Here is a 27320-nt window from a genome sequence, read left to right on the forward strand (position 1 = left end):
TTATTTAATACTTCTCACCGCAAAATCTTATTTCCTATATTACAGATATGAAATTACAGAACTGAAAATTGCCATGAATGAGTCTACTACATGGGACAAAACTCCATGCAAGTGAGAATCCTCATCTTGAAAATTTTTGCAGGAAAGTGGACCCAAATGTCTCACTCATGCAATGCACATAGTTTTTAAAGAGGACAAATTACAAACCCTGAAATACTTGGATTCTCCACAGTTCAGGCTACTTTATCTTTCCTCCCAGAGCCACTCCATACCTTTGAGCAACATCAGTGACTTGGAGATGTCTCTTACATTGTTTTATAATGTGAAAATCAAATGCTTCATCTGAAACAAGAAACAATGCAGCTACTTCTGAAGGTATAATAAGAGAGCAAGGACAGAAATAGATAGTTTTCTCACATAGAAATGCAGATGAGCTGAATGCATCTAAATCTAGATCCTTACTGACTTTATCATACTTAGTGGTCAAAAAGACAGAAGAGGAGTTCTGGCAGCAAATCTCTCCCTAATAGCTGTGTATGACTTTGCTACTGCTCCAGCATGAGGCAAGTTGTTGTATCAACAGTATCAAACAGTATCAACAGTAAAAAATATGTTCTGGGATTGAATAGTCTAAGGCCATGAGGAAAACAGACAGGGCTGACTGCGATAGACTTCAGATAAACCACCCAAGCCAACGGTCCAAGTCCTGAGTATGCATATTCATGGTATCCAAAATATGCAGACTAAACAGCTTAGAAAAGGCTCAAATGATCCCAGGAAGCAGCCTGCCCCTGCACTGCTGCGAGTCATGCTCACTGCCCCAAGTCTTATGGCAATACCAACTTCTACTGGCATGCTGAGGTGGGCATACCCGCTGGGTGCCCTGTCCATCCCCAGGCCAGTCCTTTCTGCTATTGAGTGCTTCAGCAGCTCTGATGCAGCTCCCACCACACCACTGGGAGGGCATGAGGTTCAGAGGAGACCTGTCATCTTCATCCCTTTGGGGATCCAGCTGGGCCTGGTGCTGCCACTGGGAAGAGCCATGTCTAAAGACTTGACTGACAGTCAGAGACTTTGCCTTGGCAATGAGAAGAAGGAAAAAAGCCCCACAGTAATATTACAGTGCTACAGATTAAAAAGAGTTTATAAATAGAAGCTGTAAATGCTGTCACATAAACAACAAAATTGGCAAAATATCGGTTTAGTTTTGCTCAGGGTTTTTTTTTTGATCAAAAGCTTGAGTGCTATCAGTGTTCTCTCTCCAGCATAGAATTACATGAGACATCAGGAAAGAAGGAGTGCTGAAGGATGATTAATGTGGCAATGCCTGATTGCTCTTTATCTGGACTGAGAAACAATATATATGCACAACAAGAAGGGGCAGTATCAAGCACTGTGGCGCTCCATGACACATAAAATAACCAGAAAATAAATTTATGGAGAGACTGATGTGGAAGTCAAGAGAAACATGCTCTGATAAGGTATTTCATGAAAGTCAAGACTTAAACATCCACCAGAGTACTGTCTTACTCCTGGACAAGGGATGTAAGCTACTCAACTAATGAACCTGCCCCTGTGGATTAGTCTTGAGGTTGAATTGTCTATTAAAGGATGAATTTGTGATGAAGTCTGCCCTTCAGCAAACCTTCAATGATACATCCCTCTTCTGTTCATTTCGACTGAAGGTGTAGGAATGTCCAGTGCCCTGGGGATCTCAATCGCTCTAGTTCAGAGAGGCCACTGGGTTAAAAAGCTGTTTGCGGGTCATTAAGACACGCACATATGTGCAGGCAGCAAGTATTGCACTTGCTTTGCCTCCCCAGGAAACTAGCTAAAACCAGACACTCTTCTCGTCTGCTCATGAAAGGAAAGCATCCAAGAGAAATGTGGACAAGTATTTTGCAGAACTGCTATCTACTTCTTTGAAATAATTGCTGCATTAAGGGAAGTTGGAACAGCCTCAGAGATCAACACATAGTTCAGATTTCATGAATAGCTGAGCTTGAAAAGCCAGGAAGGAAAACAGTCCAAAAAGGCTGTAGGTGGTCAAGCACATCTGCTAAGCCACTTGAACGGGATCAGGCTGTGAAAAACTGACAGTGAAAAACAAAGTGAGACCATCACTTCAACGGCAATAGGACACACAGTCTTCCCTTTCTGTACCATTTTCTGATAAAAATATCCTGAGTCCTAGAGAAAGGCAGATGTGAATCTATCCTGGAGACAGGCACTGGAACTGAAGTGACATAGAGAGAGATGGTTTTACACCATTTAATGTCTTCTAAGCACATATTTTAAATATGTGCTTCTAATGTAAAAGATAACAAATAGCAAACGGACTTAGTTGTCAAGAGCCATTTCCAGCCTGTTTAACTTCATAAAATTGTTTCAATAAACACAAACAAAAAGAATATCAAAGGAAGCCAATATTTCAATAATATTTACAGTCTGAGGTATTCAGTTCTCTGATGACCCAAAAGGAAAATCAGTGTATCAAGCTGGGCATGTGACTGATAGTATTTTTTGTCACTTTTCCTCCAGTAATCTTGTACAATTTGTTATGTTGTTTTGTGGTTTACAACTTAGATAAAAACAGACCAGCATCCTGAAATACAGGATTTATAAATGTCAAAATATGAGCAAATTTGCTTCCGCACTATCAGACTATTTATCTTATTAACAACTAGTCTTATTACACAAGCTCTATGTGCTGCGCACTTCTAAACCACATTATCAGCTTCATTTAACTTCAGTCAAAAAGTCATGCCCTAACAAGTACTTATCAAGACAATATGAATGACATCACAGTTTTTGCCATAAGGTGTTTTACAACTCATACCTGGCTAGACAGTGTTTATTCCTCAAACTCTTCCGTGATTACAGATATTGCTCAAGTATCTCACGTGTGTGCTAGTGCTCTGAAATGCTCCGTGTAAACACACCTTGGAAAACTGACTTACCACCTGTGGGGAAAATGATATCATGCTTCCTAGGTGGTATTACCATAAACCCTCATTTCACATTTGCTTGTAATATGAGACATGGGAAACACATGCTGCATGTAGCTAGAAGAAAAAAAAATGACACATCTCACTTTTTAATTGTTTCAACTTTCCACAGCATAGCCAAGTTTTTTGCAGTGTTTTTTTGGTGTAGTGTTTCTTTACTAATGATTCCTGTCTTCATTCTCACTCACAATCTTTTCAAGCTGGTGTTCTCACTGTAGCATATGCCTCTCAAGCTGGAAGACAGCATCTTGGCCATGGAAGAAAATTTTAGTGAAAATAAAGGAATCAGCCATATATACCATAGGAAAACTGGTCTACTGTTAACACACAGATTTAGTCTGAATCCTCCCAGTTACCCTGAAGAAGGTCCAAGTCAAAAGAATTGCTACTCCATGTGCTAAGCCAGAGAAGATTTGTGAGGACCGAACACATGAAGAACAAGATCAGGATACGGAAATACCTTGTAACTTCAACTAAATCCCATAACAAACTTACATTTCATGTGAGGAAAAGTGTCTGACAATTGGGTGGAGTAATTAAATGAGTCCTTCACATCCGCTATGAGCAGAGACATTTGCCATGGTCATGGAGCTACTGCAGTTGAGAGAGGGAACTTATCCTAGTAGGAACTGATCTCTGCATTAGAGCTGTTCATGTCTGCCCAGTTTTCATAATTGCCCTTTTTCTGCTTTCTGTACAAAACAGCACGGCTATTTTGAATGACAAAAGATATGCCACTGAAATACCAGAGACAGTTTCTGAAGAGATGATATGGACAGATACTGAAGGAAAGAAATTAAAGGTAACTTCAATGAAGAAGGTGATCCTACCTCTATACTCTACCCAAATACACACTGCTGTATTTTTTCAAGCATAAAAATAGACTAGCTGGGAGATAAGAAGGAAAAGTCAAGAATACTGGAAGTGTTTTCCAAGAAGATCATAAAAATAGCTCCTGCTAAAGTAGAAATAGCTGCTCCTGAGGACGCATAAACCCCTGTGTCATTCCCATGGAAACAGGAAATATTTTTAATTATCACAACACTGTTATGATAATAAAACTAATAAAAGCAATGAAATTCAAAGATAGGTACACATCCACGTGTTAACTATTATAACTTCTTCACACTGCATTTGTTCAACTTCTTTCATTACCTCACAAGGTCATTCTTCAGGACATACAATATTGAAAAGAAATTACTTCCTCCTCAGACAAGAGAGCTAATACAAATAACAATCCTGGAGAGATGTGTCACAAGATACAACTAAAAAAAATAAAATGTTTTTGTTCTACTCATTTGTGCTTTCCTGGATACTCTATCAAGTATTAGAGCAAGAGTAAGACAGAGGAATAGTGAGGTACCTGGAAAAAAAAATGAACAAGAATCGCCTTAACTCTGGGAGGTATAATTTACAAGGAGAACAGGGGGCTCTGTCTAGAGAAGACTGAGGGGAGACACCATGTCAGATTTCAAATATATACAAGACTGCAGACAGAAGAACCTATTCACTGGATCCCTAATAAATAAAAAGTGATATGTCTGAACTGCAAGAAGGAAACCCGAAGCACGACATTTGGCAAAGGGCAACAAAGCCCCAGATGTACTGTCAAAAGACAAAGCAGAATCTCCAGAGGGAAGGGTTTTCGGGAAATCTCAGACACACATCTGTTGGAAGCATTACAGCATATTTGAACCAGGTTTGGCAGTAACAGGGTGGTCTATGTTATCCTTGGAGATCCTCCTCAGCAGCTCTGAACTTCTTCTTGGCAATTTCCAGCTGTGGTTTTCAGCTGCTTGACCTCCGAGGCTGCTCACTCCACCCTGTGTGTGGGGACACAAAGCCAAGGAACAAGAGGTCACAGTGGGGAGCTCCATGTCCTCTGGATGCTCACATATGTGTTGCTGGTACTGTGAACCATGCACCTGTAGCCAAGGCTGTGTTTCCAGATCTCTGCAGGTGAGCTCTATGCAGGTTTCCTCTTCCATGACTCAGGGAAGGACAACATCCACAGCAGAGTTGGAGTTGTTTGTCCCAGATGATACCTAACAGGTGTAACAAAGGATGCACTCCCTGTAGAGTTGACTACTTTTTGCCAGAAGTATTTTTCTACCATTTTTGGTGTTTTTAATATATGTTTTGTGGACAGATTTCCCAAAAGAGTTTATAAAAGGTGCCAAGAAAATGTTTCAAGTAGGGTGAGCCACTTTCAACAGCCAGCTTCAGCACTTGGCATTAGTATGGAAGTGAGTGTGGTGCCTACCTGACATTAATACAGACCTGGCTTGTCAAAACAAAGTTTGGGAAACAGCAGAAGCAGGTGCATGTATTTATTTCTGCTAATATATAACATGTTTGGGTTTTTTCCTCCCATCTTCTTAGTAAGATGGAAAAATATCTGTCAGAAGTTATCCACCAGTGGGAACACTTATCAAGGATCTGCCTGAATGTGAAAAGGTATTTGGTATAACAGGTAATGCCAGATGAAATTATTAAAAAAGAAAATGAGTCTGTAGATAAAGTACAGGAACAGAAGTAATTAAATTTGATTTTACTGCCAAGCAAGTAACAAATGTCAGGGAAGGCCTCTGGAAAGTCCCTAATCATGTTGTTTCAGTGTTTTGCTCTCTAAAATGGAATTTTAATAATTGCACACCTCACAAGTGAGCTGTACTGCTATGCTTAAGAGTGATTGCAAAAGGGTCTGTGATTAGCTCACAAAAAATGTTATTCACATTATTATCACTATGATCTGTGTACATTTAGGCAAATACATAAGTGTCCCTAGGTGATTTATTTCATATGCTGGCTGGAATTTAGATATAAATAACTTCTTACACTTCAAGTGTACCTCTATAGCTTAGTACAATTGATTGACAGAGTTATCTATACTTACTACAAACTGTTTTGCTGTATAATCTGGATAGTTGCCTAGATCTTAAATCAAGAGCAAATAGGGAAGAGCCCACTCAAAATAAATCCTGTAATATGTAGCAAGGATGCTGTAGAGCAAAACACGTTGAGGAGGGGTACATTAGAACCACAGGAAACAACCTTTTAAAAAATGCCCAATGTCAGCTTAGTAAACAGAATCCATGTACTTTCCTGTTGAAGTAACAATTACAGCTGACCTTAGTGGAAGAGTAAGAATTATGCTCCATACAGAACAACTCAGTAATATAACTCTAGAAGGCAAGTATACTTGAAATATAGATCTAAAATACCTGGGCTAAGAAAAAATTTTACAAGCGCAGTCTGTCAGTTCAGATCAGTTCAGACTATTCTGAAGATAGGCACCTATGCAGAGTTAATGCCAGAGTACACAGAATTTCTTTTCATATTGCTCTTTTGGGTATCACATCTTACACAGCTGGCCTAAAGCATAAAAACTGTGACAGAACAAGTTTATCCTGCCAGATGATTTGAAAACACACTGAGGTGGCATTAGCGTGCCCCCATGGATCTTACAGCTCTGCAGGCTGGGAGACAACTGGCCAGAGAGGTGTGTGCATGCTGCACTACTTCTTTGGTTTCCAAGAATTAACAGCTAAGAGGAGAGTTAAAGGAAGGGCTTGTTGTTGCTAACCTTACCAGAAAGGAGGACTAATCATAAATGTGAACATTAAAAATCACAGTAAAACCATATCAAGACTGTCAACTAACAGGATTGAAAAAAACACTCAGATATGAGTGATGTTACAGGACAAAGAAGAGGTAGTTTCAGATCCCTGCAAGAGAAGAGATGCACGGGCTTACAGAGAGCAGGCAGCTCCCTGGCTTCCATCCTGGAGCGTTTGGTAAAAGTGCATTTAAGTGCATAAATGTGCACCAGGGCCACCATCATCCCTGCTTTGCAAAGATATCTCAGGCCACAACAATCCTGAAATAAGCCACAGTCACACTCATTCACACCAATCAAAGCAAGGTAGAACCTCGTACAGCAGCAAAACACTTTTCTAACTTTTCCAGTGCTCTCTTGTCTTGGTATGAAGTTTTTCCTATGTTTTGGCCAGACATCCATTAGAGCTAGAAAAAAGCTTCAGTCCTCATTACTCTTTAAGACATCCACCGAAACACTGAAGTCTTTATCAGCCTAAGCAAGCCAATAGGGTTCCATCTCTCAAACTTTGCTATAGTTCTTGCTGCTCTACTCTTATTTCCCTCCAGTCTGTCCAGACATCTATTGAATACAGTGCTTTCATTAAAATTGACAAAGTTCCCTGACGCTTGTGCAGAGGCTGCCTTCTCAGGCAAGGTTGCCGTTCAGGGCCATGAGCACTGAAACAACAGACTGTTAGATAGATACCATGAACCAATCTCATTTGTCCTGCTATTACTTCATCTTGTTGGTCTCAGGCCTTACCTGCACCACATTTGGGATACTAAGGCTGTTTCCCACACTTGCAGCCTGCTGAAGCCTTCCTCTCTAATGGTGAATCAATATGGAAATACTGACTTAAACCAAATGTCCCATCATTTCCCCTGATGGGATTAACTTAAAGAAAGTGTTATGCTGCTTAAGTCAACCGGATAATTCGGAAAATGTTGTTTGTCAAGATTTTTCAAAACTTTTCTTTTTTTGGAATTTTAAGAAAGCTGCCAAGCAAAAAGGTTTAATACGTTTGGCAGCATCACTTTTTCCACGGGCACTGTATAAACAGTGCTGCAACCTGTCCTTAGTCACACCTACTGAGTCCATCTGTATCTCCCTCTTCTCTCATTCCTGGACTATACACTCTCTTGGAAATGACTTCCCACACACTCTACCTCAACAGCATTAAGTGCCATGCAGGCAGAGCATGGAAACAGCAACAGTAAATAACACTGCAGAGATTGTTACTGCTACTGTATTTTACACATGTATGGCTTCAGACTTGGAGACCTGTGTTCCCTGTCCAGCTGCAGATGATAGTTTTGGTTTGTCCTCCTGATTTAATGTCAGGTTTCCCACCTGGGAATTTAGTATTTTCTGAAGATAGAAGACATAACTCATGGTCCAGCAGCCATGGCTTTGCAACATGATCATTGCAAATGATGAGTATTAGATAGATATCCTGAACTACTTCAATCACTCTACTTTCATAAAAAAAACCATTATCTTCAGTAAGACTTCCTCCTGCATGTACAAGTGAAATGTAGACCTACCAATTCTTTACAGCTTCTTCACACCTGCCTCTTCACACTGCTCTTTTAATAACATAACCCAGGATTACTTTAATAAAGGAAAAGGAAAATATTTTACCATGCTTGTCACATGTTCTTTCAAAGCCTGTGTGCTGGTGGGCTTTCTTGCCTGGGAGCAAGGGAAAGGTCAAGGCGCAGAAATACCCAAGTCTTCTTCAGCTTTTGCTCCAGGATACAGTTTATTATCTAAACATCAAATTCATAAAGTAACACAAAGCAAAGTTATTCCCTCATCCAAAGCCAGCTGCAGGGGCTCCCAGGCTTTCCATGCCAGAAGAAGGGCACACATCTTCATCTAAACCTCTGATGAATCAAGTGACAAGCAGGCAGCCTGTAACCCTTTCCTGACTGTTTAACCCTGTCACAAAAGGGTTTGCTGTTGTGAATGCTTTATGTCAGGGCTAGAGCAGACAGTTTTACGCTCTCTCAGGTTTTTAAGTGCACAACATTTCAAGGCTGGGGTTTTTTTGTTGTTTTGGGGGGGGGTGTTTTGTTTTGATGGGGTTTTATTTGCTTGTGAGTTTTGTTTTGTTTTTGTGTGTGTGTGTTTTGTGGGTTTTTTTGTCCATCATTGCTTACAGCAACATTAGATATTTTTGCTACACTCATTTAAAAATCAAGCTATGGACTGCTATATGAGTTGGCTTTTTTTTTAATCAAAACCTTTGTTCCTCAGAACAAGCCTGTACATACATTTACATTTTCATAAATATACTGACCACAGAAAGACCATCTGTATGTTTAATAGTTCACAGCCTCTGAGAAGTTGCTATAAGATGTGAGTTTTCTACACTCACCCAAAGTATCAAGACAAACAGGGATGAATTACAATGTAGATATGCAAAACTGTTACGTATTTTGGATGCTGGCAAACGGGAAAACATGATGCCAAATGGTAGACTAATTGAAGAGGAGAGGAGAGGACAGGATAGGACAGGACAGGACAGGAGAAAAATGGATTCATTTTGAAGGCTGCTTCATATAAATGCCCTTTGCAAGTTGACCATGGTTGCCTTATAGCTGTGGGCTTGTGAAGGTGGAAGGTAATGTTGGATTGTTTGACTTAAAAACATCAGTAAAAACTCAGTCCCTCAATTGCTGTCTGAAAATGTAAACATTGCTTTCCTGGATGCTGGTTGTACAAGGTCTATCATAACAAGCTAGAGAATGGTAGAACAGACACAGGGCAAATCCACACACAGTCATCACTCCCAGTTTTACGGGGAAGCTGAGGCACAAAAAAGGTTAAACGTGCTTCTGTTCAAAAACACGGCACTCCTGTAACAATAGGTCCGTTTTGTTTTCTGTTATTTTAACAATCATTTTATGATGCCCTCACTTGTAAGAGTAGCACCTGACTTTCTGAACTTTGGCCCATTCTTTCTGGGAGAAGTGTGAGTAGCAAGATCTGTCCCTTAAGTTCCATAAAACTTCATTTAACTCATGTTGTTTTCATTTCCTTGGGGATAAGAGGTGGAGCTGACAATGAGCAGGATCCTTTCCCTTTCCTGAACCTCCCAACAAAATGCCTAATTAATTCCTCTGGTACAACCTATAACACTGGGTTAAGACACATACCAATAATAAAACCACTCAAGTTTCAGACCTCAAGGTTAATTTGTCTGGCAGATAAAGACACTTCCTTTCTGCTTGAAGACCTAGCTAATTTGATGTGAAATCACTGAAATGAATTTTTTAACAAATGTCACTAGGCTTTCCCTGTGGATATTTTCAAGAGTGAGCAAGTCAGTGTGTGGACTCAGCACTGGACCCCACTTCTCCTTGCTGTAACTCTATCTCTTCTGCTGTAACCACTAGACTAACTACTCTCCCTTCCCATGGAAACCCATGAGTGGTAGATATTCTTTAAATCTTGCTAAGGCAGGCTAGGTCAAATGACACTTCTCCAAACAGTGTCAGGGGGCTGAGTCCCATGCAACAAAATGTGGATCCCCTCTCTATCACAGGCCCCCACATCTCAGAAGAGCTGCATCCCTGCACACTCTGCACTGATTGCACTGCCATGAATTATCTCACTTGGAGCTTCCTCCTCCACCTCTGATCTTCTCCCTGACATGCAAGAGGATGTACAAACGGTGAGGTGTAAATATCCTACCTGACTTTTTTTGCCTAATTTTCATAAAGTTTTCATGAGATCAGTTGCAGGTGCAGCCGTGAACAAACTACAGCCTGGATAATGTGACCATATATTCCTTGCCTGAAGAAGGGGCAAGACTTGGTCTCTACACAAAATCGCAATTATTGCCCCTTACATAACTGGTGGATCAAGCAGGAACCAAATCAGGTTCTGTCACTTTAAAACTTTCCTGCACCCTCCATCACCTCCATCCATCAGTTGCCTGCAGCATGTATATTGAGGAATTGCGTGCAAACCTTACCATAACCCAAGGCTTAACATAAACTATACTCTTTCAGGTCATTGGCAAATAACAGGTATATCCGGTTGTACCTTTGTACTTGCCTGCACGCAAATTAAAAGCTCATGTAAAGTTACAATAATCAAAGTCAGTCAGGGGAAAGGGAGGAGAGCAGGGGGATAATAACCGGGGGATCAGGTTATTTATCTTTACAGGGAAGCCACCAGGAGAAGCCTCCTTGCATGCCATTTACACCTCAAAAGAAAGACAGGGGCAAATCTGGCTTTTAGCCAAAGCCATCCCCTACAGCGCCCTAAGCTGTGCCTAATCCTGCCTTCTGCCTGCGTCTGGTTATGTTACCTCCAGTGCTGCTACCTCCTCCCCATGGTGCTGCACAGCGTTTTAAGCTTCCTCCTTGGCTGCAGGGGGAGAGTGTTTCTGTGGGAGACAACATCCAAGATGGATTTGGGGCTTTGCTCTCATGGTCTCAGCTACTGCTGCTGTCACTTTTGCTGTGGAAGTGTACCTCGAGCGCAACGCTGCTTCTGCAGCTGCTTCAACCTCTATTCCCTGACAGAGCTGCCTACTTTTCCTGCAGGGTGGCCCCGGATCTGCCCTGCCACCCCGCAGGCACAGGCTCCCGCACTGCTCTCCCTTCTGCAGGAAGCCAGCCCGCCTTTGCGCAGCCACCCTGAGCCAGGGTGTGGGCTGCTTGGGAAAGGGAAGAATTTATGGCAACTTTTTTTTTCTGTCTTTCTCCCTTGGCGTGCCATGAGATTAACAGACATTAGCAAATGCCTCTTCCCGGAGTGCTGTGACAGGACTAAACCTGCCCTGACTGGCACCTGCAGTCTGCTCCCCTTGTGGTCTTTGATCTGCCATTGCTGAAGGTTAGAAGACCTGAAGGCTCAGAAACAGACACTTCCTTGGGTTTGCTTCCAAATGCTAGGAGCAATCTGTATGTGTCAAGACCGTTTTCTCTCCCTGTAAAATTTACTGAGGGTTACAGGAAATCTTTATTGTTATTATTTGTCTTACAGAAAAAGTCAACCATCCTGATCAAGATTGAAGCCCTTACATAGAAGACTCGAAAATTCTCCTAAATTCAATTTCCCATCGTTGACCACAGATACCTCAAAGGGAGTTTCCCTTGTTGCACTGCTATGAATATACATTCTCCAAGTCTTTCTCAAATTAAAAAATGTGCAAACAAATAACTCCCATTTCCCATACCCCAGGGAAGAGTATGAATAACTCTATAGGTTAGAGTATTACCTGCATACATCCCAGTCCCTAGAATTTGAGTCATTTAATTTACCCCTGAAATGCAGTTACTGCTGGAGGCAAGTACACAGAACCCTTGCACAACAGAGCAAAGGAAGCCAAAAATGCCTCGCTGCAGAGGGATTTGCAAATGTTTCCTCAGCTGAACGTAAGCAGCCGAATCACAGAAGGTCCTGGTTCAGATTCCTGCATTTGCACCTGACAGGATACTTCAGTCAAGGCGATGTAGCATAACCACTGTTTCTGGTGGATGATCTACCACTCTGCAGCTTCTTCACAAATACCATTCAACATTTTATTGACCCGCAGTAATGGAGGGGAGAAAGCAGGGGATGGGGGCGAGGGGGGTGGGGGCTGAGCATGTTTCCTGACTCATTTGAGCAGAACTATCTAAGGGGTGACATTTACAAGCAACTCCGTGACTGACATGAAATTTATTAGGTCCGTAACATGAATCTGCTTTGGGAAATCCCAGCGAAAGACCTGTCTCTTCATGATTAAAAGCTAGGGAATGTCCTCATGATGGACAAATTTTTGTGCTCCTGTTCAGTTCAGCTGCCGTCTCAACAATCAGTTTGTTACCAGTACCACCTCCTCTCTTAGAGCATCTGAAAATCTGAAAGAAGCAGTACTAAGGATAATAATTTTTTTAAACACTGAAAACTTCCCATTATAAACTTTCAATCTTCTGGAGAAGAACTTACCTCAGACCCTATGGAGTCCACGCCTAATGAGCAAGTTTGATGTATCCATGTGAATGTGCAGGTAAGCAGAGCAGACTTTTCAGAAGTTAGAATAGAAGCACAAAACAGAGACATATGCTGCCAGTACCATGAAAACACTGCATGAACACAGCTAGCCAAGACCTGCTAGTCTGACTTCAAAAGAGAAAGCATATATATATATGTCTGTGTGTGTGTGTGTATATGTGTACACACACTATCCTAGACCCCTGGCATCACTTTCTGAAGTATTCTTAGATATCTGCAGCCCAGTCCAAGAACCAGTAGCGAGATGGGAAATATCATAGCAGGGAACTCACCTCGACGTGAAGTTCCCTTACCTAGATGAGATATCCATCCCTCACTACATAGCCAGGCTTGTTGTCTGAAGGAAGCAGAATTCTGAAATTGAACTTGGATTGACTTAGAGGGTACTAGATTCAGATTGTGTTGCCTATTTTAATATTTTGACCAGTTGTTCTTTTGTTAAGGCAATGAAGAATGGTGCACACACAGTACAAACTGAAGAACCCAAATTACCAATATTTGTATAATTGAAAATTATTGGTTGGGAAGCAGTGAACTGAACATTTATAGGCTGGGATAATCAATGGCTACGACACTGAGCACACAAGATAGGAAAACCAGTGTTCTCATCAAAGAACTTTGAGTTTCTTCATCCTGTCTGCATGTGCTTTGCTATCTTCTCTCTCTCTGAAGAAGAGTCAATTCTCTGCAAGTGTCTTGCACAGAGTTCCTTTAGACGGAAACTCTGAGTCTTCCATTACTTATAACTTTTACCAAACCTTAATCATCTGGTCTGAAATTTTCTATGTCCACAAAAATCCATGTTTTACACTGTAATCTTTAGAAATGTTCAGTCCCAAACCAGTTGAATGCATTCATGAGAATAAGGAAAATAAGTGTTCATATTAAAATATTATGGGGGCCTTTCTTTGACAAGCTTTGTAGCCTCAAGCTCTAAAGCAAGAACTTGACATTTGTCTGGATAATCTCTTTTCTCCCACGTTTGTGCCTTTTGCTCTTCCGTTGATAATTCACTCAAATTTGGACAAATGTCCAAATGCTGAAAAACTGTATTTGCACATCCACAATAAAGACTATGTGGAGCTTCACAGGCAAATCTTCAAAACCTTCAGTCCTACAGAATATGCTTCTGCCTGCGAGTGATGTACACTTTGCTTTCAGCTGTAGCTGAGGACTGCTTTGAACCAACATCCATCACTACTCTGAACATGCAGGCACACTGGCATTTTCTAAAATGGCAAATACTAAAATCTTAAGAGTTAATAATGCAATTGCATACCAACTTTGTACCGCCACTACTAAAACTGCACCAACAAAGTCTGGAAAACAAAGGAGAAATATAGGAAATGTAATCCTACTGCTTGTTAACATGATAGCAATATGGGCCCTAAGCAATGTTATTATTTTAAAGCTTTGGAGTGACCTAGCACATCATACAGGCTGTAAGATTTCTATAGGTCAGTATAAAGATGGACTTTGGCAACACAGCTCTTGGTTCTGCAAACCTCAGAAAAAGTGGGAGGATTCAGAGCTGCCCGGGGAGCCCTTTTGCTAAAGAAAGAGTGAGTAGGCAAAGCAGTTTGTCCACACATCACATGCCGAGGACAGATTAAATAATGCACACCTTGAGCAATGTTTAAACTTTCCTAAATGTTATTGAATCCATCCTCTTCAGAGTACTTCTTTCAGAATATTTTAAGAGCAGTGTGTAAATTAGCTCTTTTGCCTCATGGCAGAAGGCAGTCTAAAAAGGCTTCTCAGAATGTAGCCACAAAAGTATCAGCTCTAAGAAAGACTTAGCTATGCAGTTTCATTTAATACTGTCAAGAAAAGACAGCACGCTTTGAGAAAAATACTACAGAATTTTGGCAATGCAAAATCAAAGGTCTCAGAATCAAATTTGATGCCTGAATTAAGTATATTGCTATGCCCTCATTTCTGTAATCATACCTGTGTGTTGCCTGTGTGGAAGCAGACCACAATATATGCCTTTAATTTGTAAGCAACATGGAAAATGCAAACAGATGGAGAGGGTACAATTTGGTCTAGCACTGAGCGGAGCCCCAGCAAGTTTTGAGAGGTTCCTTGCCTTCCCACAGCAGCTGGGGGAATTTGGCTCAGAATTAGAAGCCCAATTTAGGCTTTTGAATAGAAAGGCAGAATTGAAAATATGAGCTGGGAAGTCAGTGGGAATGCAGGGAAGAGTGAAAGTCCCAAGAAAGCTGCAAGTTAATGAAGTTTAAGAATGCGATATGTAACCACAAATACATATGCTTTAAAAAGCATACCACAAATGCTTTATTTTAGGCCACAGTGAGTGGCCTAAATAAATAACCCTGAACCGTGGAGCTGCAGCCAGCTCCTATATATGCCTGATGCTCTGGGTAGCACTGAGGATGTGGTTCCTGCTATTTTGCTTACATCTCATGCTTGGCATGACTGAAAAACTGCCAAACTGAGCAAAACCAGGAACCTGCATCAGACATGACCTCACTATCATCCACTGCCGTGGTACCCCCATCTCAGGTTAGTTTTAACACTGAGCAATTCAATACCCTGTAGACAAGCTCAAGGAAGCAGGGACATCTAAATAATGCAGAGTAGCAAGCATAGATGGTGACCGTGGAACCAGCTGCACTGAGGTGGTACTGTGGCTGGACTGAGTGCAGAGCTTCTGCTCTGGGATCCGAAACTATTTGAAGGATAATGGTAACTCTGCATCATGCTGGATTGCCACATAAACATAGTCCGAGCAAGCTGCTGTAAACACAGAGGCTTACAGGTCCTGATTCTGATTATAATCTTTTAAATGCTGATTTTCCTTACTTAAAGCAGTATTGTTGAGACAAGGGTTGAACTCTAAAGGTGTTTAAGTACATCTATACAATTTTAAGCAGCCTGAAACAATAGGACACTGCACTTGGCTAGGTCTCCAAGTGCCTTGTGTTTTACAGTTATGCTACTTGTTTTTTTCATCTTATATAGCATATATGCTATATTGTCTGTCAGAAACAGACAATCAGTAACAATATTGCCCAGAATTATTTATTGAAGAATGGCTTGGACCACTCTACAAACTGTAAACAATGTGTACAAGCTCTACACTGAAGCAATCCCAGGATGAAACATTGCTCAACTGTCAAATAATCCACTTCAAGATTTTGTAAAATCAAGAGAGGGGAGGAAAAGACCCACAATCCCAGGTATGGGAAAGAGACAGAGAAATCTAGTGTGGGAGGGCTCTCCATGGAAAGCTGCAAAAGGAAGAGGTAAGAAAAGAAAACAGAACAAGGTGAAGTTTTTGAGAAATTCCAGTTGCTGCTCGTGAGGACTTACGAGCACCTTACCAGTATCCAAAAGCAAAGACAAGGGCTGTCATAGTTAGAAGCAAAACAGAATTGTCTTCAAATCCTTTTTTAGGTAAGTAATTCTTAACACTTGAAAAAGTCTCTGATGGGTTAAGGAGTTTTCTTGGAAAAGGGAGGACTGTGGCAGAGACAAAAATTTCCTCTCAAAGAGCAAATGAAAAGACTCTTTGGGTTGTGCAATTTTTCCTCCTTTATCAAACGTTTACCTCCACAACAACGATTCTTATCCAAATGCACAGAGCACCTTCATTCAGAGCCACAGAGGTACTGATGTCCCCATAAACTCTGCCAGCCCCCTACATCTGTCATTCCTATCAAATCAATCAAGATTTTTAAGAGATTAGGCCCGAATTCCTTTCCCTTAATCCCAAATTCACTCACTTGTAGCCCTTCAACTCCTTTTCTCTTCCATATGTTACATCAAGCAGGGTTTTCTAGACCTCAGAAATAATTCATTTTAGGTGGCAGACATTTTCAGTGATTCAGTCTTCAATGCCTAACAAAACTAACTGGCTCAGGAATTTGGGACTGGCTTCAGTAAGACCTGCATCTCAGTTAAGTCCCCAGAACTGAGGAAAAAAAAGAAAAGCATTCTCTAAGAGCAATTCTGAACTTCTGTACTTCTATGAACAAAAGAGGTAAGAAGAATAAATAAAGAGGTAGGCAGGAGGGCAATTTGTAGAATATGGCAGAGATCAAGAGCCCAATCAGCCATTGCCTTCATTGGTGTGATAAAATGCTTCATTCAAACTATGCTTGATTGCAAGGAACTAAGCAAGATCACATGGAATCAGAGCCTAGAAAATTGGATGAACATTCATTGTGTACAGTCAAAATAATACCCAGGCTGTAATAAAAGCAATAGTAAGCCAAAACTCTAAATAGTGTGGGTGGATCAGGTGGTACTACCACCACAGAAGAAAGCACCTAAAATAGGTTTTCTCGCTTTCCTGTCTAATAGTGACAGAACTCTTAAAGACCAAAGAGAAGTGAAATAAAAAATAATTAACATTTTCTTACAGCAGAAAAAAAAAAAAAAAAAAAAAGTACCAGGAATTAGAATTCCTGGACTCATGCCTTAAACTGTGAGTTTGCAGGTCCATGATAGTGGAAATACGTTCCTTTCTCTGTGCTGCCTGCTAGCAGCCAGGAAGCAATCTCCTGCAATACAACTAGTTTAACTGCTGAACTGAAGAAAGGACTTAGGGACTTACTAACAAGATCTGTAATACCTGGACCTTAAGGCAATTTATTACCACAGTCAGCATGAAAGGGGCAAATTTACCTGCTGGCAATGGCAAACACCCAGCACTACAGTCCAGAGCCCACGTAACTGATCCAAGCTAATCCTCACCACCCATTTCAAGTGCCCAGGACACTCTTTGCCAGGAGAAGCCCATGTCTCTTCTTTAACATAAGACAGATGAAGGAGGGAATGGTGGCTGTCACAGTGGGACAAGGCACTTTTCCACGGCTGAGTGGGTATAGCACGTGAAATTTGGTTTAAACCTTCTGATAGGTTTAAACAGCCTAGTAGCTCTCCAAGCTTGCCCTAACCTTAGTGTCATAGGGATGGAACCGTCTTTGCTCCTCTTTGACGCTGGGCTCTGTGCTGGGATGTCTGCAGGATCTCTCCAGTTCACCCCAGAGGTAGGGCTGGGAAGAAGGAAGCTATTTTTTCTAGCACTGCTCAGAAAAAGTGGTTTTGACACCTCTGTTGCTTGCCAATGACAGGAAGAAGCTCTAAGGCACACAAAGAGATATGGCTGATGCTAGTCTGAGCAAGAGGTAGTATCGCCAACTGGAAGAGCCTGGGACAGTGACAACAGCCAGGATTACACTTCTTAGCAAAGAAGCAGTAGCAGCCTGTCCAGGACTGAATTCACACCCTGAGCTGGGCTGGCTCCCAGCATCTAATTTTGTCTAATCCCTAAATGCTACCAAAACATTATATTTTCTTCTCATGATGTGACTGTAAAGCATTTGAAATACATGTATTTTCAGCTTTTTTTCTTGATACTGCAAAAATAATGCCAACAAAGCAAGAGCATTCTGAGATCTTGGGGAACAATTTCCTTGATGTCTGGGGGTTTTACAGCCCCGGCTCCCCCGAGAGACCGAAAGGCCCGGGGAGGGGTTGGAGCGCCTCACCCGCTCGCCTCTCGCCAGCCCTCCCGGTTCGGGCGGAGGCGCCAGATTTAAGAATGAAAAAGCGCCGTAAGCGGGAGAAAAGAGAGCGCAGGGCGGGGGCGAGGCCGGAGGGTAGCGGGGCCGGCCGGGGGGTGAGTTGCCCGGCGCTTCCCAGCCTCATTCCCCTCGAGCCGGTGTCAGGTATTGCGAGGAGGGGTAGGGGCCCGCGGAGGAGATGGCTGGAGGCTTTCCAGCCCCAGCTCACGCAATGCTAACTCCGCACGCAACGGGGAGGCGACAGGCGGAGGAGGGGAAGCTCTCCGGCTTCCTCAGCCCCTAAGATGCAGAGGAGACTTCGCCTCCCGACAGCGAGGGCTGCGAGCCCGCCCGCCACCCCGCTCCCCTCACGGCACCTCCTCCGCTAAAACTTTTGGCCCCGGCCATAAAAGCATCCGCGACTCAGCCGCTCCACTTGGCGAAGGCCCAAGGGCAGCTGGCAAATAGCTGCGACCCCTCAAGCCAGGGGACGGGCCAGGCAGCGGCGATTTGCCAGCGGGGCCGCCCGCGTCCCGCCCGCACCGCACCGCACCGCGGATGCCGGCGGGTTTAAAACCCGGAGTGCCAATGCCAGGCGCCCAGAGGCGGCGGCTTCGGCTCAGTCTGGAAGCAGCGGGCCGTCCCCCCCGCGCCCTCTGAGCCGCTCGCCTTTGCTCCGGGCAGCGGGTTGGGCTGGCCCCGTCCCGTTCCCCGCAGCCCAGCAGGCGGGTGGGAGGGAGAGGGAGAAGGGGCTGCACCAGGCAGGTGGCTGCCGGTGGGACGAGCTCCGGAGGGTTAAAGCGCTCGGAAGGTGATAATAACTCTGCGCTGGGATCGGGTGCAATTGGCATTGGCCTGCACGTGACCTGCCAAGCTCCGGGTGACAGGTACCGGGGCTCCTAATGAATTTCCCAAAGGCTTGGATCTGAACGCCGCCGCCGCCGCTGTCGTCCCGGGGCTGCCCGCTAAAGCTGCCGCCGGCTGCCTAGCTCCTCTCCATCCTCCCCAAGGTCTCCCATGGAAGCAGCGTGCAACAGGTCAGTTCTGCTACAGGAGCCCGAGGTGGCCTTTTATTTCATTCCTCCTTCCCCGCGCTGCTTCTGAAAGGCTGGAGAAAACGGTAAGAGCGGGCGGCCCCCGGGCACGGGAATGGGAAGCGGGACCAGTCAGCGTTGCCAACGCCGAGTCTCAGGCATCCTCCGCAGCCCATCCCCGGGGCGGCCGACCGCCAGCCTGCGCTGCCGCGACGGGCACGAAGGTCCGGGAGGAGGTAAGGGCTCGGGACGGAGTGGGCTCCGTGACTGCTGCGGAGGTCTCCTCTCCGGAGCACTGGGAAGCTCCGACGTCAGGGAGGGTAACCCGTTTCTCACAGGGGTTATTTCGCCATGGGGAGCCCTGCGCAGCGCCTGCATGCTTCTGCGGAGGTTCGGCAGGCGAGAGCATCCTCTCTGCCTTTTTCAGCATTGACCTGTTGGATCTCCCGCTGCGAACTTTCCCTGGCGGGGGGTGGTGAGGGGGAGAGACTAGCGGCCCCGGCACCAAATACGACTTCGATCCCTTATTGAGTGCTTGCCACTTGATTATCGATTATCCCCCCCCCCTTTTTTTTTTTTTCCACACAAGATCCAGGTGGGCTTTAGGCACACGAAGAGCTCACAGCGAGGACGCAGCCCGACTCCGAGCACCTGGACGGCTGCCGGTGCTGCTCTCCGCCACGCCAGCGCGCCCCGTCAGGGCTTCCCCTTGCCCGCGGGCGACGGGGAGCCTCCCAGCCCTCCCGGGGGGACGCTGGCCTCTGACCTTTCCCTTTCCCTTGCAGCATGGCCCTCGAGAGGCTCGGGAAAGCCCTGGGCGGCATCCCCCCCTTGCAAATCTCCCTCCTGCTTCTCCTGTGCCTGCTCGCCGCCATCCAACTGGGCAAGCTTCTCCTGCAGCAGCAGCAGCGCCGGCGGCAGGGCCAGCGCCGGTCGCCGCCGGGCCCTTTCCCCTGGCCCCTGATCGGCAACGCGGCGCAGCTGGGCAGCGCCCCGCACCTCTCCTTCGCCCGCCTGGCCAGCACCTACGGCGCCGTGTTCCAGCTGCGCCTGGGGCGCTGGCCCGTGGTGGTGCTGAACGGGGAGCGCGCCATCCGCCAGGCCCTCGTCCGCCAGGGGGCCGCCTTCGCCGGCCGCCCGCCCTTCCCATCCTTCCAGCTGGTGTCGGGCGGGCTCAGCCTGGCCTTCGGCGGCTACTCGGAGCTGTGGAAGCTGCACCGGCGGGCGGCGCACGCCACGGTGCGCGCCTTCTCCACGGGCAGCCCCGCCACCCGCCGCCTGCTGGAGCGGCACCTGGTGGGCGAGGCGCGGGCTCTGGTGGCGCTGCTGGTGCGGGGCAGCGCCGGCGGCGCCTTCCTCGACCCCTCTCGCGTCCTGGTGGTGGCCGTGGCCAACGTGATGAGCGCCCTGTGCTTCGGCCGCCGCTACAGCCACGGCGACGGAGAGTTCCTGCGCATCGTGGGGCGCAACGAGCAGTTCGGGCGGGCGGTGGGCGCCGGCAGCCTGGTGGACGCGCTGCCCTGGCTCCAGCGCTTCCCCAGCCCCATCCGCGCTGCCTACCGCGCCTTCCGCGACCTCAACCGCGACTTCTACGGCTTCGTTCGCGGCAAGTTCCTGCAGCACCAGCGCAGCCTGCGACCGGGGGCCGCCCCCCGCGACATGATGGACGCCTTCATCCGCCTGCAGCGGGAGCAGCCGCGCCTGCAGCTCGAACACGTGCCCGCCACTGTCACCGACATCTTCGGCGCCAGCCAGGATACCCTCTCCACGGCCCTGCAGTGGCTCCTCATCTTTCTCATCAGGTAGGTGCCGGCAGAGGCGGCAGCGCACCGGGGCGCCCCACCTACCCTTGGGAGGGACGCGGGAGCCCGCCTGGGGCGTCGCGGTGCGAGTGCCCGGCACTCCCGGGGGAGCCACGCTTAAACAGCGCCCCTGGGAAGGCTCCTGCGGCGGGAGCCAGCGGCCGGCCCGAGCCAGCGCCTGGACCGCCGGATCGAGGTAGCACCGGGATCGCGACGCCGCTGGGGACACGCCGGCGGGTCGCGGGTCCCGGCAGCGCCAGCCCGGGCAGTGCCGGTGCCTCAGCGGCTCCCGATTAACTAACACGGAAGCTCTGGGAAACCTGCCAGAAAGAGATAAGAAAATAGGGGGAAAAAAAAAATAAATCCGACACAAACCCACCCTATTCAGGCCGTCGGGCATAAAGAGAGGCTGGCAGAAAGGCAGCCGAATAAAACCTGAAAGTAACAGATTTTACCAGGTCAAGATCAAGGAGATCATAGGAACAGGATAACAACTGCTTAAGCACGATAAAGAGTTCGTGTACCGGTTTACAAAACCCGCTATTATGTTGATCTGCCTTTGCGTGTGCCTTCCTTGCCATTGCGTGACTGGGGAAGGCAAGACCCCTTGGGCAGCCGGTGGGTGCCACTGCCCTGGCACCAACACTTCCTGGGAGGTGGTTTAATAGAAGGTGCCAAAAGACTGACTTTCTTGCCTATCCTGACTTTTTTTCCCCATCATCTGCATAATTTGTGGGCTTGTGCGAACATTATCTACTCAGTTCCTTCTTAAAAAACAGGCAAATATTAAACTTCGAGCTAAGGGTGTGATGCCCAGTGTTCACATAACTTTTGGGTTTCTCCCCATTTCTTATGTTTGCCCAGCATCTAACATGCAGATCTGCTGCAGGAGGAAAAGGCAAGGATGCAGAAGCCAAACTTGTGTACTTAAAGCAAATAAAGCCTCCTGGGAGGAGTGCATGCTTTTAAACAAGCAAAAGACGTATTAATGTTTCGATCTTGTTTGGTTACTATGTAGTCTTCCAAACTGTCCAGATTTCAGGACAATCTTCTTAGAATACATTATTTTAAGAAATAATAACAAAATATATTTTGATATTAATTAGAAAAAAGTCTACTCAAATTTAAAGTGGGATGTTCATAAAGCCATTCTGACAGTCTAATAATTGGAAATATTTTTTTTCAGTTTAAAAACCTGCAGGCTTTCATATGTGTGCAATATGTCTAGTGATATGAAACTCCATGCTAACTTTTAAAAGTCACATAGGGAGCTGTAAAACAAAACTCTCATTCCCAAGGAAAACACAATACTTAGAAGACACAAGTAATTTCAGTTTTAGAATGCATTTTCCAAATTGGATCAGAACATTCAGTTTAAGCACACTTTAAGTTAGGTTGACTTCTTATGTTGAGAATAAGTTACGTGTGATATTAAAGTGAAAACTGAGCAAATCTGAAATTACACCATTGGATGGGAAGTTTGGATTTTTCTCTCAAAGTTCTCCATTGAGGTCTGCATGTTCCTGCAATATATTTAAACTTTGTCCAAACGGCGTTATTTAGGGGAGGGGTTAAGTTCTGTGAAAAATGTTTACAGCGAGGATTATTTGTAAGAAAATCCTTTGAACGTGTTATCTACGTGCACACATCTTGCTTTAAATGACAGGTATCCAAAAGTGCAGGCTAAAATGCAAGAAGAAGTGGATAGGATTGTTGGAAGAGACCGTCTGCCATGCGTGGAAGATCAGCCTCACCTGCCCTACATCATGGCCTTCTTGTATGAATCCATGCGTTTCAGCAGCTTTGTGCCTGTTACTATCCCACACGCCACCACAACCAACACCTTCATAATGGGCTACCTCATTCCCAAGGACACCGTGATTTTTGTAAATCAGTGGTCAGTGAATCATGATCCAGCAAAATGGTCCAACCCTGAGGATTTTGATCCAACAAGATTCCTGGATGAGAACGGATTCATCAATAAAGATCTTACTAGCAGTGTGATGATTTTCTCATTGGGAAAACGTCGGTGTATTGGAGAGGAGTTATCCAAGGTGCAGCTCTTTCTCTTTACCTCTATACTGGTGCATCAGTGCAATTTTACTGCTAACCCAAATGAAGACCCGAAAATGGACTTTACCTATGGGCTGACCATTAAACCTAAGCCATTTACCTTGAATGTTACACTAAGAGATACTATGGATTTGCTTGATCAGGCTGTCCAAAGACTGCAAGCAGAGAAAGTAGCCAATGAAAATCAGCTGTCAGCAAATGCCTAAGCAATAAACCTTGCATCTAAAGATAATCCCTCTCTCTCTTTTTAGATTTATATGACTTAGAGTTTGTTCTGGTGATCTTTTTGGAACTTAGCCAATATTACAAGTCATAAGAGCAGGAAGAAAAGCTGCACAAAGTATAATTCAGTCCTCTTTTTAGTTCTAGAAGGAGAGCCAGGGGAACAATTTAATATATTAAATAATAAAACATATGCAATTTGAAAGTAAACTTTTTCTTTTCTAGCTTGTACACAGAAGTTGCCATTGTAAAGCGCTTTTTATCTATTGACTGGTTGGAGCATCTCCAGGAACTGTCTCTACAATCCTTGCCATGTCTCCATGTGCTATGCCTTAACTCTAGGTTTGCCTTCAGTGACTCCGCATCCCAAAGTGAAATTTCTTATTAAAAAGAAAAAAAAAAAAAGATTAAAAAAAAGGGTTGTTTAGAACACTGCAGCCTGCCTCTGAATTCCCTCTACTGGAAACTGCCATGCTCCTGTGTTGTGACTGCTGGGATGTACATTAATGCCTCAATAGTAAGTGTTCAAGTGATTTTTGGTAAAATAACAATGTAAAGTCTAGCCTTAAGCATTCCAAAGTGTTTACATAAATGATTAAAAAAATAAAAGCCTTCCTTATAAGCACAGTTGAAAATAAAGTTCATGTTTTATATGAGCATGAACAGAATGTCTTACTACAGTAACTTTTCACTAAGTTTTGAAAGATCAGAATTTCTCTGACACTAAATGGCAAGGGAGATACAAATCATATGCTAATCTGTCCATTAGCATGTTCATGAACAAAATAGATATTTGCTTTAGATTGATAAAGGCGTAGCTGACCTTTTTATTTATCTAGGAAAGAGTTAGTATCACATAATAAGCACATAAGCAAGTCCAGTAAAATCCACGTTGGCTATTTAGGTATTTAGAGGTGAGAATATGGGGGGGAGGGGTTGTATTCAAACATTCATACTGCAAGCCTCAAGTAAAGCATACAGCAAATAAAACCCATTTTCACTAGTCATTCTGGTAGTTTTAGTACACTTTGCTTGGAACAAAGTCTCAGAAGGAAACGTGGCATTACATGTCCTAATTAATGTACCCATTAACTGAAGCAAAAGTGCTTTTAAAATATTAGTGAGGCAAAGTTCATAAAATGTAAAAAAACCCAACTAACCTATTGTTTTAAAATAAAAACCATGAAACTTTATAGCCTTTAATCTCTGGCTAATGTTTGTACACACAAAGCTGCACTAAATATTTCTCTAAAAAGCAAGCAATCCAACATAGATGCCCAATTTGAAAAGTGTTGGGCAGGAGTTGCAGATCACCTTCAATTACGTATGAAACCAATCAGAAATGAGAGCACCTCACATGACTTGCTATGTTCAGCTGAGTAATAAATGAGGTATTAGTAGACCTAGAAAAATAAGGGTACGATGCTACACGGTGAAGTAGCTCTGCTGAGACCCAAGCAAGTAAGGATTTGCACTGTGTCTTCTAATAGATGGTCAGTCTTAAGTCACGTTTGCAGCAGTGACTGAACTCATACTAACATCGGAAAGAGCTAAGTTAATGATACAATCCAGATCTTAAGCTTCACTACTGATTTTAAAAACATGAATCAAGCCTAAAAGTACTGCTCTGTAACCCCACACAGTAGTAATGTACCTGCTTAAAGTCTCTGACTTCATATGGCATCTATCATCTTTTTTTTTTTTTTTTTTATAGCTAAAAAAAGCTTTCTGCTATATACACAAGGAGTAACCTCAGGTGTTTTTCTGAATTATGTACAAGTTTGTGATATCCCAGAACTTAGCCTATATCTGTGAAAAGCTTTTTAAGATACTTAGGATTTTCCTATGGAGATCTACATTAGATCAAATGCTAGCAGAACAATTTCTCTTGTACCTTTGTAAGTACTGATAATAAAAAAAAAAATTAAGGATGTAACCTACAACTGAATAGTTATTCTAATGCAAGGATCACAAATTCATATTTTAGTAAAAACAGCTTTTACAATTTGGTACTCTTTCAAAAGCTTTAACTTTGCATTGGCTACTAATGCAACATCCATACACACTGCTCATGTCAGTCAGGGGGTTACACACTATATAGCTTTTGGTCAAAAAAATGCCTTTTATAATCTGTGAAGATACTCAGATTTAGTAGCACCTATTTAGAATGTATGCAGTTGTTTAGTGAGCTAATTTCTGTGGTCATTTTGAGATGTATGATTGTGTTACCAAAATACTGAATAAAATTATTCTTACACTACTATTGCTTAGTTTATGTATGGCTTTCTAACATCAAAATAAACAAAATTTTTATTTCTTATTTAGAAAGTATTATTATTTTAGTTATCCGTTGATATACTTAGCACCCTCTTCCCATTTCTGGATTTTAAGGTCTTTCTCCATGCTGCCCTTACAGCTTCTCAGGTCTGCCTGCTTATTCATACCTTGCCCTCTGTGCTCAACTTCCTCATGCTCCTTGCTAAGAACATTCCTTGCTGCTCGCCTCAGCATTGATCTGAATTCTCCCATGTCTTTTGCTTTGTTCTAATACCTGTTAATCTCTCCTCAGCCTGCACAATCTCCTGTGCTATGTTCTTCCCTCTGGCATTTCATTTGACTTCCACCTCCTCTATTTTCGAGCCCACAGATTGGTTTTCCTTTCCCTTTTCCCATCCTATACCTAGTGCTGGCATCTATATATACTCCTGCCACTCAATCCCCACCTTGGTCTTTGGCCCCAGTTTGTGCTCTTTTGGCCTTGGTGTATAGTCAGAAGTGCCAGGAATGGAAATCTCAGGCCAAACAGGCCTTAACGTGCCCTTGCAGAGCAGCCTCTCACAAAACGAAAGCAATGCTGTGGTGAAGAGTGGCTGTTATTGCATATATAAAACATTTCTTCAGGATGCAGCATCTCTCCCAACCTCCCACCCTTTTGTCTTCTTCTCTCAGTCTGCTTGCTACACAAGCCTGCTTACTTCAGAGGCATCTTAGAAAGGACCTTCACATTTTCCCAAGCCCAAAGGAAGGGGAAAAGAGCTGGGTGGGACAGAAGACTGGGCAGACTGATGACCAGTAGTTCCCTCCTGATTTGGGATATTTTCAGCTGTAGTTTCTCCCTAAGTGGGCAAGATTCCAAGTTCAGGCTGAGCTGGTGGAATTAGAAGGAGTACAAGTGGAAGATGACTTATAAAGACCCCCTAGAAATAGCTAAGGGCCTGTGGAGCAGGTGTAGTGCCCGAGATATCCCATGCAGTGCATACCTGGGTGGGGCTGACCAGTGGGACAGTGCTGATTCAGAGCAGGTGTCCTCCCTGGGTAAAAACCAGGAGCAACTACCTCCCTCACTAGCCTGTGACTGTGTGTCATCACAGCAATACTGGACAAATACATGCTGTTCTTTCTTCATGAAAAAGCACAGAATATCGAAGCAGCTGTATTCAAGTCAAGATTTTTCCTGTTAAAGTCTTTATGTTCAGGTTGTAGTGATTTCAGTGGGTCAGGAAAGCCAAATGTCATCTCACACTTGCTTCCTCTGTGTATGTGTGCACACATGCTTGGTCCATCCCACTGAAGTTTAGCAACATCCTTCATTCAGGTTGAGATAAGGGATTAAAAAAACCAAAACAACCACCAAAACAACCGAAAAAGCCCACAAAACCCCAAAACAGGAAACCCAGGGAGAACCTAAGACAAGCATATTTCTTGGCAAATCAGTAGCACACCACCCCACTAACTAACAAGGAGAGGAAGCAAATAGGCTGAGCTAGTAGAGTTGATACTGAATATGTTTATACTAGTCAAGTGTACCACTACATTCCTTGTAATCCCAATAGAAACATGAGGGTTTCAGCAGGAGTCAGTCCAGAGCTGCTGAATGCATAGCAATAATGTAACAATAAAGGACAAGACTCATCAAAACTTGAGAAACAAGCGCTGCTGTAAAGGTGTGTGTGTGTCTGGGTTTGTCTGTCAAGGATCTGTGTGTACCAGCATAGTCACAGCACAGTGCAACTGAACACAAATTCACGACA

General features: G+C 44.1%; 1 protein-coding gene across 2 annotated transcripts; it reads left to right on the forward strand.

The window, feature by feature from the left end:
* The first annotated feature begins 18928 nt into the window (after positions 1-18928).
* On the forward strand, positions 18929-23914 carry LOC114065190 (cytochrome P450 1B1). 2 transcript variants are annotated; one of them, XM_027898877.1, is made up of 3 exons: positions 18929-19428; positions 19978-20994; positions 22661-23914. In XM_027898877.1, the coding sequence occupies exons 2-3, from the start codon at positions 19979-19981 to the stop codon at positions 23271-23273; spliced, it is 1629 nt and encodes a 542-aa protein (XP_027754678.1). In that variant the 5' UTR covers positions 18929-19428; position 19978; the 3' UTR covers positions 23274-23914. The 2 variants fall into 2 exon arrangements, with proteins under 2 accessions (XP_027754678.1, XP_027754680.1); XM_027898879.1 differs by lacking the exon at positions 18929-19428 and having other exon boundaries at positions 19853-20994.
* Positions 23915-27320: the final 3406 nt, after the last annotated feature.

This window comes from Empidonax traillii, unplaced genomic scaffold (assembly GCF_003031625.1).
Source record: "Empidonax traillii isolate 1590-97213 ecotype Southwest subspecies unplaced genomic scaffold, ASM303162v1 scaffold626:size867168, whole genome shotgun sequence".
Classification (NCBI taxonomy): domain Eukaryota; kingdom Metazoa; phylum Chordata; class Aves; order Passeriformes; family Tyrannidae; genus Empidonax; species Empidonax traillii.

Bases quoted from the DNA above. Each gene is read 5' to 3' on its own strand.
- LOC114065190 (XM_027898877.1), top strand. From the start codon at position 19,979: ATGGCCCTCGAGAGGCTCGGGAAAGCCCTGGGCGGCATCCCCCCCTTG. The intron at 20,995-22,660 runs GTAGGTGCCGGC...TTTAAATGACAG, and splicing joins CTCCTCATCTTTCTCATCAG to GTATCCAAAAGTGCAGGCTA.